The sequence below is a fragment of the Pinus tabuliformis genome, chromosome 5_1, assembly GCF_031772625.1.
Source record: "Pinus tabuliformis cultivar Carrire ecotype Pingquan chromosome 5_1, CPIR1, whole genome shotgun sequence".
In the NCBI taxonomy this organism is placed as follows: Eukaryota; Viridiplantae; Streptophyta; class Pinopsida; order Pinales; family Pinaceae; genus Pinus; species Pinus tabuliformis.
This window is the reverse complement of record NC_142305.1, coordinates 216,172,856-216,184,064: the sequence shown is the minus strand read 5'-3', so window position 1 is coordinate 216,184,064 and position 11,209 is coordinate 216,172,856. Positions and strand designations below refer to the sequence as shown.

The following is an 11,209-nucleotide window of genomic DNA, read 5'->3' as shown; positions in this document are numbered from 1 at the left end:
AATGACCAATCCATGAGGAACTTAAATATCCATCTTGGAATATTATTTTCTGTTAAGAAATGGCTCTGCCAGAACCTCACAGTTTTTACAGTTTGTTAAGGGCCAACAATTTTTGTCAAAGTGCTATTTGTTGAAAATAATCTCCACAAATTAACAAGCACTCATATTCGAGAACCGCAATTCTGGGAAACCAAATATAGATAGCAAAGATAGTTAATATAGCCATCTGACATAAGAAAATGCCTTCAGAGCTATAGATTGATATGTGCCTCAGGGTCATCTTTACTGATTCACTGTTAAAATGATTACAACTAAATTAAGTCGCCTCACAAATTTCATATGCAAAGCTATTTGTGTTCGTCCAGATTGGCTAAAGGAGCAAAAGGTCCATGCAAATAGCTGTTGGGCTGGTTACAGATTTCTACAATCTATTATGGTTTCACCCAACAACCTTATTTTGAGAACAGGTTGCTTCAACCAACTTTGATGTTAGACCAGCAATTTCTGCTTCCTTTTTTCACTTGTGGAAGGAAGATCTTCTTCTTTCCTATTAAATTGTACTTAGTTTTGATGTTTCTGAGAAAGAAAAAGACTTTTTCCCTTGTTAAATTGTCTCCCCTTTGAAGCCATATCTTTTTCTTTCCCATTAAATTGTCCTTTGTTTTGTTGTTTCTGAGAAACAAAAAAATTATTTCCCTTGTTAAATTGTCGATCCTTCGTCTGCTTAGGCATGGAACTACCACTAATATTCTCCACCTTCCTTACCTCTGAACTCTTCTGTACCTCTTTCATTTTGAGCTTCGATAACTGAGAAGCTGCTGATTCTTTGCCCGCAATCCAAACCTTGAATATTTCATCTGTCTTGGGCTCTGGGGAGAAACCTTTGGTTTTCATTTCTTCATAGTATCTGTAAGCCTCTTCTACTTTACTGTTTAGAAAAAGACCATGTATCAACACAGTATAGGCACTACGGTCAGGATTGAGTCTATGCTTCTCCATATCATTCCAGAGCTTAAAGACATTTTCATATTGGCGCCAACGACAAAACTTCCTGATCAACATAATGAAAGTCTCTATAGTTGGATTGCATTTACTCTCTATCATTCTCTCCAATAGCTTCAGAATTTCCTTTGAATCCCTAAGGACATTGAAAAATGCATGAAAGGTTCTGATAGATGGAGCATGACCCTTCTGAAGCATCTCGCTGAAGACCTTGTCTGCATCTTTTACTCTTAGAGCCTTACAAAGGGGCTTAATTAGAGAGTTATATGTCACAGCATTTGGAGTAAAACCCTTTTCCGTCATTACATTCAAGAGATTATATGCCTCTTTGACACATTTTCCTTTAGCGAGAGCATAAACAACAGAATTATACACCTTAAGATCAGGGGCACAACCTCTGTTCTTCATATCATCAAAGAATTTCAGAACATCGTGAAGGTTTCCTGATTTGGAGAAGCAACAAATCATACTACTGTACGAGAAGGCATCTGGGGTGATGCTATTATTCATCATAACCTTCCAAAATCTCTTTGCCTCTACCACACTGATAATCAAATTGCACCACCCATTAAGCACAATATTAAAAGTTTTCGTCTCGTAATCAAAAACATTCTTATTCAAATAGAGCAACTTCTCTGCGTCTTCAACATTCTTGTACCTACAAAGAGCACCTAGAAGCCCCTGAAATGCATTGATATCCACTTTTAACTTGAACTTCTCCAGGCCATGGAAAGTCCTCACAGCTCTTCCTACATCGCCGGCAGCCGAATACCTACGCATCATGATCAACAGAGTTTGATGGGTCACCATGCCCCTATCCTTCATTTCTCTGATCAATCCCCATGCAAGATTAAACTGTTTTAGCTTGCCCAAGATTGCAATCATTGTATGGTACACTCTTAAATTATGCTTGTAGCCTTGTTGTGAGCCAGCCCACAGAAAAACTGTATATGCAGATTTCCAATCATTCCTAACTCTGGCCAGTACTTCTTCCACAAGGTCCGAGCTAACAAACACCCCAGATTTCTCTAGAGCTAACCTTGCTTCAAGACTAAGCCCCTCAACCCCCTTCAGGATACACAAAATTCCATCAACATTTCTAACAAAACCCTCATCCTTCATGTTTCCATGCTTCTTTTTCAATGTTTGGGGTTCTTCTTCAGTCTCGGAACCTGATGACTCTTCCAAATCTTCCACAACCTCGTCATCTCTTAAACCTCCTTTTGAAATGGAGCATACTCTTCTGACCAAAATTTCAGAGTACTGAACTTTTGTAGCCCATGAATTATGAACAGTTCCAAAATAGGGGACATTATTTACAATTTCCTGGCTTGTGTGCCGCATTCTAGGAGGGTTTAGACAGGGTTTAGCGTTACAGCTGATCCAAAATCGGGCAATGCAGCCATATTGACGGCATAACTTCAATGGTTGATTTACCCTAAAGACATTTCGATCGATTCAATGAAAGAAATCTAACACACTTTAACATACCTGGGGTTGAAGAGGAGCTCTGTTTGGGAGGCCTAGCAGCATCCCTGGTACCGAAAAATTCAGCGGCGAATTACAGGGACAAAACAGACACAAGAAGTCCTAAACGAAATATTTGAGAAAAAAGATTAAAACGTTTTCATGATAATATAAAATGGGTTAGTCCATTGAACTTGATTGTTTGAAGAATTTGAGTTTCCTGAGCAGGGTGTGATGACTGAGGACCATTTTACAATTACTTCGCCAATTCTGGGAAGCTACTGATAAATTATGTACTCTCCGCCAGTGTAAAGTTAATTGGGTTGGGAAAATGGTGTGTTTGAACTCTCTATGATGCGGGATCGAAATATCATAATTGGATTAATCTCATGCTCTATAAGGACTTTATAAGGACTTAATTGGTGTTGAAATATATATTAACAATGGTTTAAAAGGTGTAAGGAGAGTTACATAGGAAAAGAAAGAAAGAAATTATTTTAACGTTTATCACATTAAAGATAGCTTATAGTTTTTTAAATCGAAAAAGTTGTATTTTAATTTTACTTTAATATTAGCTATACATTTCATACAAATGAATTTTTTTCAAAATTAGTTATACATTTCATACAAATGAAAAATTTTCAAAATTAAATCATATATATTTTTGGTAATATATATTTCTGTTAAGTTGTGTTAAAGTGAGGTTGAATATTGTAGAAAAGAAATATCTATCTACATATGAGATGTTATCACTAAAACAATGATTTGGATAGCTTTTAACCCCCATAAATGACTCTCATCCTCACTTCATCCACATGAAATTTAAATCAATAATTTAACACAAAGTAAAAACCACACAAACCAACTATTTTTTTCATTTTTCTCTGAATTTAGGCATTTATATTAATTCAGAGTAATAATACATCATTGCCTACCTTTGTGCAAAATTTTGCTTTCCTCTCTCCTACTAGACCTAAATTCAGAGTAATAATACAACATTGCCTACCTTTGTGTAAAATTTTGCCTTCCTCTCTCCTACCTGATTTTTTGGTCATGATAATGTTACCAAAATATAGAACAAAAAAGTAGTACAATGAAAGCATTCGAAAACCAACATACCAAAAAACTAAATGACACATAAAATCGAGAAATTATCCATCACCATAAAAGATCAAAGGAGTGAACCAAATCTGAGTTGTGAGGAAGAAGGTGGATTGCATGAGGAGTGGACATGTGACTCCATATGAGCAAGAGAGGTTTTCGTCCTTTCCAATTTGTCCATCATTCTTCTTTGTCTCCTCATAAGTGCATCCAAGCTATCAAGCATTCTCCATTGATGAGTTTGCAACACATTCATAAACTTAATCACCACATTCCTTCTTCATGTCTGTCAAAGCTAAGTTGTTCTACCCATGGTGGTGATATATGTCTAAGATAATTAGTGAACTCATTTTGGGGAGGAAGCAACTTCACAGAACCACACAAACCAACTAATTTATAATAGATAAAATTTAATATTTTTCCTTCTAAATGTATAAAATTATTATTTCTTATTCTTATAATTATTACTATTTGTTTAATCAAATTATTTTAAAAGTGTTATTTAAAATTTTAAGATAAGAAAATTTAAAAAATCAAATTATTTAAATTCCTTTTATTTTATATATTGACTATTATTATTTTAATAATCAAGTTAAAATAAATTATAATTTTATTTTAAATTATTATTATTCTCATTATTAATTATAAAATGAATTAATATATAAGTTGGGGGTGGTTAGCCCCAAGGGTTAGCTCAGTTGGTCAAAAACCGTGCCTCGCCATTGGGAGGTCACAGGGTTGAATCCACCCGAAGCCCTTGGGGTCAGGTCTTGCAGTAGGTCGAGGGGCGATTTAGCCCAGCTATCACCCATATTTTTTTTGTGGACGTAGCCATCACTCACTGACCAGGGTGCTTGTGAACCACATGCAAAAAAAAAAAAAAATTGGGGGTGGTTGGAGTGTGTAAGCTTATTCTCAACTTATGTGAAAGAGGTGTATGGATTATTACAAAGGCTATTTTTGACCAAAGAAGCAAACATCGAAGATTTGGTGGTATTGTGAGATTCACAACTAGTTATCTATCACTTTGGTCATGGATATTTGCCTCAGGATTACATGTTGGGAACATTATTGATCAAGTGAGGAAAGGTTTTTTCATGTCTTGAGAATGAACAATTTTGTTGTAGTTGATATTACAAATAATGGTGTAAACTTGGACACAAGAGTTCTAATGAGAAATGGTATTCCTTATCTCACAACTATTCCTTGATGATGGTCCCAGCCCACGTAGCCCTTCTCCACGAACAACAATGCGAGAATTACGTGGCAGTTAATAATGAACAACATATTTCTTTTGGATATAAGTCGATTTGCCGGCAGTTGAATTTATGGATACTGTAATTGTCCTTTGTACCTGTACAGATGATTGGTACCTCTGCCCTCTATTGATTGCCAACTGTCCTCCCTCGGATTTCTCGTCCCGCCTAGGTATGGGCAATCAAACCCTCACTTGGTCGTTTGGTTTGCACATTTCGTTTGGGTTCTATATGCTCTGCATGCTCGGTGGTTTCTGGAGGTTTCGACCTGGGGTTCTGCTGCTCGTCCTCTGACTCGGAATGCTGCCCGAACGTTGCTCCTCCTGGTCTGTTGACAATGTCGACTCGGTAAGGTCCGGTCTCCCCTGTTCCGTTCTTGTCCCTGACTGTTCACTGGATGTCTATGGTCCGCGGTTGCGTCTCTGTGCTTCTTGTAAATAATTATATTAATGCCTGTGGTTTTCCTCTCTTTGTCACTGTATTCAATTACTGGTGGGAGTTGCTTCAGATGTCCGTCCTTAGGGTTCTGTTCATCCCTCCTCGTTCTCAGGCAGGATATGGTGTCAACTTTCTTCGGCGCCTTCGTCACTCACAAGGTATGTTCTCCGGTTCTATGCTACCAGCTTTGGCATTTCCTTCTCTCAACTAGCTAATGCATCGGCTCCTTCGTGAACAAGGTATTCTGGTGGAACTGCTTCGGCCACGGCTTGCCAATGTCAGGTAAACACTTACGGATATTTGATGTCATCCTGTTATATGCTTCGTCCCTCCTTGCGAACCATTTCTTATTCTTATGACACTGTTTTGTGACTACAGGTCTGGTTCCTCGAAAGGATTCGGGGCTTGGCGGCTTGGTTGGCTACTCGAAGTGATTCAAAGCCTGGCGGCTTGGTCTTGGTTGTCCCAACTTGTCACGGGTAGCAACGTTTCTATGCTCTGGTCGCTTTTGTTTTTTTTTGTTCAAGTCTGGTCGGGTTTTGTCAAGTCGGTGTGTCAATGGCTTGTTGCACCGCTGACAGTTACAGTCTCGGCTGTAGGGTTTACAATTGCTACTTCTCTGTTTGGTGTCTGTAATTGCGTCGAGGGTTTCTAACCCCGTGTGGTATCTTTCCCCAACTTATCAAGGAATTTGGCACGGAATTTGTAACTGTTGAACGGTTTTGGTTTTGACCGATATATATGAAATGAATGCACATAAATTTCTGTTTTCTCTTCTGTATAAATTTGAACGCATAGAGCTATGAATATTCGTCTATTGTGCATACCTGGCAATGTCTGAGATTAATTACTTGCTTGTCGTTTAATTTGGGTTGGGTCTTGATAATTCTGCCTGTAGATTTCTTGTAAACTGTAAGTGGCTTTTCGTCCCTCGTCCTGGGGGTTCCTTCATGTGCTGTCCAGATTTAATTCTCTCGTTGGACTAGTGTAGCTCGATTTACATATAACCATACACCTGTGAATTATGTCACACACAGAACTATACTATACATAAGAGAAAAACGGATGCTATATTGTATAACAACTCAAAACAGTCTAGAGACGCTGGAGAGGGTAGAGTGCACAAAATTTTTGTAACAATAATTTTTTTTCAATACCTAGAAAATCGAAGAAGAAAGATTACTGTGTTCTGTTCCCCTTTTAACAACTGTTAGGTGATTGTCAGTTTCTTTTCAACCGTTGTCGGTTATGTTTTGATTAGTTACATCAATTTTGTTCAGAACTTTTTCTTTGTCGTTCGTCATTAACACAAAGACAAAATTGGATTTTTTAAAACTCTAATCCTAACTAATTATAATTTCTATCGTTCCTAATTATTGTTCAATTACTTGACTTAGATAGCTTAATCAAATAAAAGGAAAAAAAAACAAACAAACACATTATCCCTTCAGCAAATTTACTCCTCCGTCCCCTTCAGAGACCAAACAACCTTCCTTTTATCTCGTCCTGTCAGCTAGATGCTCCTGCATCAGGCTCCCGGGGTAAGAAAAAGTCATGGCTCCATTCCATGAGCTCCTCCACAGAATAACCAACCTTCTGTATCTGCGCCGCATCGAGCCACGAACTGTCCTCGATTGGACGGTTTTTCCACTTGACGAGGTATCGTAGATACTCCTTCCTGCGAGTCTTCTTGGCTACCTGGGTATCGAGAATCTTCTCGATCTCATGGGGCTGAACCGAAGGCATGTGCCTCATCCAAGAACTGTCTCCAACTTGGGTGTCCCGTTCTGGCCGTACCACACTGTCGTCCTCTGAGTTGGCAGTATATGGGAACAGGTCTGCCACATTGAAAATGGGTGATATGCCTATATCAGGTGGCAGCTGAATTTCATAAGCGTTGGCTGAGAACTTGCGCAAAATTTTACAGGGGCCAATCTTTTTAAATTTCAGTTTGTTATATGCGCCTTTAGGAAACTGTTCTTTGCGTAAGTGTGCAAGGACTTCGTCACCTATATTGAATTGGACTTCCCGTCGCTTTAAATCTGCCTGTTGTTTGTATCTCTGCACGCTGTCCTGCAGCTTTAGCTTCACCCATTCATGTAGTTCACTCATTGCTTCCGCAAAGTCTTCTCCGTCGGCACTCCTCCACTCCAACTTTCCCAAATCTCGCAGTTCATGTATCCCTCGAGGATGCATGCCGTATAAGATTTGAAATGGACTGTGTCTGGTGCTACGATTTGGCGAATTGTTATAAGCGAATTCTGCCTGAGCGAGAGCACGATCCCATAACCGTGAATTTTCCCCAGTCAAACTCCGTAACAAATTTCCCAAACTCCTGTTCACCACTTCCGTTTGTCCATCAGTCTGCGGATGATATGCAGAACTGAAGTTCAACTGTGTGTCCAACTTTTTCCACAGGGTGCGCCAAAAGTGTCCTGTGAATTTTACGTCCCTGTCAAAAATGATAGATCTGGGTAGGCCATGTAATCTAACAATCTCTGTGAAAAACAGGTGAGCTACATGAGTGGCATCACTAGTTTTTCGACACGGAATAAAATGCGCCATTTTTGAAAATCTGTCTACCACCACCATCACTGAGTCATATCCTCGCTGTGTTCTAGGCAGTCCCAAGACAAAGTCGATGCTGACTGAGTCCCACGGCCTGCTTGGAACAGGTAGTGGTGTGTAAAGTCCAGTATTTTGACTATGTCCCTTTGCTAGTTGGCATACTTTACACCTGTTCACATACCGCTGTACATCCCTGCGCATTCTGGGCCAGTAATAAAAGTGTCCGAGCTGCTCCAAAGTCTTGTCTATGCTGAAATGACTGGCTAGACCCCCGCTATGTTTCTCCCGTATGATATTTTCCCTCATCGAACAGTCCGGGATACATAACTGTCCTCCTCTGAATAATAGTCCTTCCTGTAAATTGTAGTCCAACCATGGACTTGTATTTCTCAGCACTGGATTCTGACAGGCTTCAAAGGCTTCCTTGAAGTCCGTGTCGGCCTGGTACAAATCTTTTAGGTGTTCGAACCCCATCACCTGTATTGTACTTTCCTATAAGAGCAAAGCTCTTCTGCTCAAGGCGTCTACCACTTTATTGGCTTGCCCACTGATGTGTTTTAGCACGAAGGTGAAAATCTACAAATACTATACCCATTTGGCGTGCTTATGGTTCAATTTGTGCTGTTGCATTATATATTGCAGCGATGAATTATCAGAAAATAACACAAACTCATTGCCCAGCAGGTAGTGTCTCCAATGCTTTAAAGCTTGGACCACGACATAAAATTCCTTGTCGTACGAGGAATATTTCTGCCTGCTCTTGTTCAATTTCTCACTAAAGAATGCCACAGGTTTATCTTCCTGACTGAGCACAGCGCCAATGGCTGTCCCGCTTGCATCGCATCGAACCTGGAAAAGCTTGTTAAAATCTGGTAGCCTTAAAATCGACCTCTCTGTAATCTTCCGCTTCAAAAGCTGAAAATTGTTCTCTGCTGCTCTGGTCCAACAAAAAGGCTGACTGGCCTTTTTTATGGTGTCTAGCATTGGCGCGCAGATTTCACTAAAATTTCGTATAAACTTGCGGTAAAAACTTGCCAACCCATGAAAGCTACGTACCTCAAACAAGCTCTTTGGTGACGGCCAATTGACGATCACTGCGATCTTTTCTAGATCCATCTTCAATTCATTTTATGTGATTACAAACCCCAAATAAACTAGTTCTTTTTGCAGGAAAGTACATTTCTTCAGGTTTATCAGGTGTTTGTTCTGCTGTAACTTCTCTAGCACTCTTTGAACATGTTGAAGGTGCTCTTCTTTTGTTCTGCTAAAAATCAAAATATCATCAAGATATACTATCACAAACTTACCGATAAACTCTTTCAACATTTCATTCATCAACCTCATAAAAGTACTAGGAGCGTTACTTAAACTGAACGACATGACTAGCCACTCGTACAACCCTTCATTGGTCTTGAAGGCTTTTTTCCACTCGTCTCCTTCTCTGATCCTGATATGATGATAATGACTCTTCAGATCAATCTTCGTGAAATAAGCTGCCCCACTGAGACAATCCATCATATCATCCATTCTGGGTAAGGGAAATCTGTATCGAATGGTGATTTTATTAATAGCTCGTGAGTCCGTACACATCCGCCATTCTCCACCCTTTTTAGGCGCGAGTACTGTTGGCACCGCACAAGGGCTCAAGCTTTCTCTGATCAACCCCTTGTCCAGCAGCTCTTGCACCTATTTGCGAATCTCTTCGTTATCCTTTGGGCTCATTCAATACGCTGCTTTATTTGGTAAGCTGGCTCCTGGTATGAAATCGATATGATGGCTAATACTCCTCTTGGGAGGTAACTTGTCCGGTAAGTCATCAACTACAATGTCCTTGAATTCCTCTAACATCTCCTGAATCTCTGCAGGCAATTCAGACATTTCTGTGTGCAGCAACACAGTCTTAGCTCTCCTCACGACAACATAATTCACTTCATTCTTCTCAATCTATTTGATAAACTGTTTTCCACCTACTAATAAGGCTTTTGTTCCACTCGCTTCTGCTGTGTCCTCCTCTTTGATGGGTACAAGCGTATGCTTGACTCCATCTTTCACAAATTTGTAACAATTCGTCTTCCCATCGTGTACCACCTTCCGATCATACTGCCACGGTCTCCCCAGCAGTATGTGGCACACGTCCATTGGCATGATATCGCAAACAACCTTGTCCTGGTACTTGCCAATGTGAAATTCAACCTCGCACTGTTCATCAACTAATAGCTGGTGGCCTTTCTGCAACCATGACACCTTGTAAGGTGTAGGGTGCTTAAGTCGCCTTAAGCCCAACTTCTCCACCATCTCGGTGGCAACCAAGTTGTCTGTACTCCCGTTGTCTATGATCAATTTACAGCACTTCCCATGTGATTTGCAAACTGTTCGGAACAGTGCCTTCCGTTGGGTCTGCTCAGCCGTCTCCTTGGCTGGCTTCAACAGTACTTTATTTAGAACCAAAGCCTCTCCTGTTTCTGCCACATTTTCCACCTCCTAGGGCGGTGCCTCAACTTCCTCAGGCTGTGCAACAAATGTTCCCCTCTGGCCAGTGTGCTCTGCTTCCGAGCATTCGAAGGATCTATGCCCCCACTTGTGGCACCTGTAGCACTGGACATTAGCTCCCCTTCCTTGGCCATTCCCTCTTCCTCGCTGATATGGCCGACCTCCTCTCGTGCTATCTCCCTTCTCTATTGTTCCTGAAGCCCTGGAGCTACTGCCTTCTTCGTTGTTACTGGCAGTTCTCCCTCTGCCATAGGACTGTCCTCGTCCTCTACCATTTCCCCGTCCTCTCCTATTATTCTGTTTCCTATTAATCTTTTCTTCAGCCTTTACAACACTTTGAAAAGCTTCTTCTATGTTACGCGGTGAAAGAATACTAATCTCATCCAGGATTTCCAACCTCAAACCGTTCACGTATCGCGCTGTCTTCTCTGGAGTATCATCAGTATAACCAGCCCTCAGGTTTACACGATAAAATTCTTCTGTGTATTCCTTTACGGTCATACCCTTCTGTCTTAAGTTTTGTACCCGTCGGTAAAGCTCAACCTGATAATCTTTAGGCAGGAATCTGCCCTTCAGCTTTGCCACCATCCTTGGCCACTTCTTTATCGGTTGTTTATTCATTCTCCTTCTGTCTGCCTGGACACTATCCCACCATAAGGCAGTGTGTCCTTTTAATTTGGTTGCAACAAATCTGACTCTTTTGTCCTCACTAATCTCTTCGTTTTCAAAATACTTATCTAACTCGCTTATCTAGTCCAGCAGAACATCTGCAGACAGACTGCCATCATAGTTAGGAATCTCCAGTTTAGGTTTGCTGCTAGCTAGCAATACTGATCTCAACAGTTTTATCTCTAGGGCTTCTTCATCTGATCCGTCTGCAGCAGCTA

General features: G+C 40.4%; 2 protein-coding genes and 1 pseudogene across 2 annotated transcripts; all 3 read right to left on the bottom strand.

Moving 5' to 3' along the window:
- Positions 1–501: 501 nt before the first annotated feature.
- On the bottom strand, positions 502–2,426 carry LOC149164170 (pentatricopeptide repeat-containing protein At5g15010, mitochondrial pseudogene; annotated as a pseudogene).
- A 3,835-nt stretch (positions 2,427–6,261) lies between these two features.
- LOC149164169 (uncharacterized) lies at positions 6,262–8,306 on the bottom strand. Its single transcript, XM_089429390.1, has 4 exons — positions 7,995–8,306; positions 7,190–7,529; positions 6,858–7,102; positions 6,262–6,279 (listed from the first exon to the last, which is right to left on the bottom strand). Exons 1-4 carry the CDS (start codon positions 8,304–8,306, stop codon positions 6,262–6,264), a joined length of 915 nt encoding a protein of 304 aa, XP_089285516.1.
- Positions 8,307–10,313: 2,007 nt separating this feature from the next.
- On the bottom strand, positions 10,314–10,910 carry LOC149164168 (uncharacterized). Its single transcript, XM_089429388.1, has one exon. It carries the CDS (start codon positions 10,908–10,910, stop codon positions 10,314–10,316), a length of 597 nt encoding a protein of 198 aa, XP_089285514.1.
- Between the last annotated feature and the right edge of the window lie 299 nt (positions 10,911–11,209).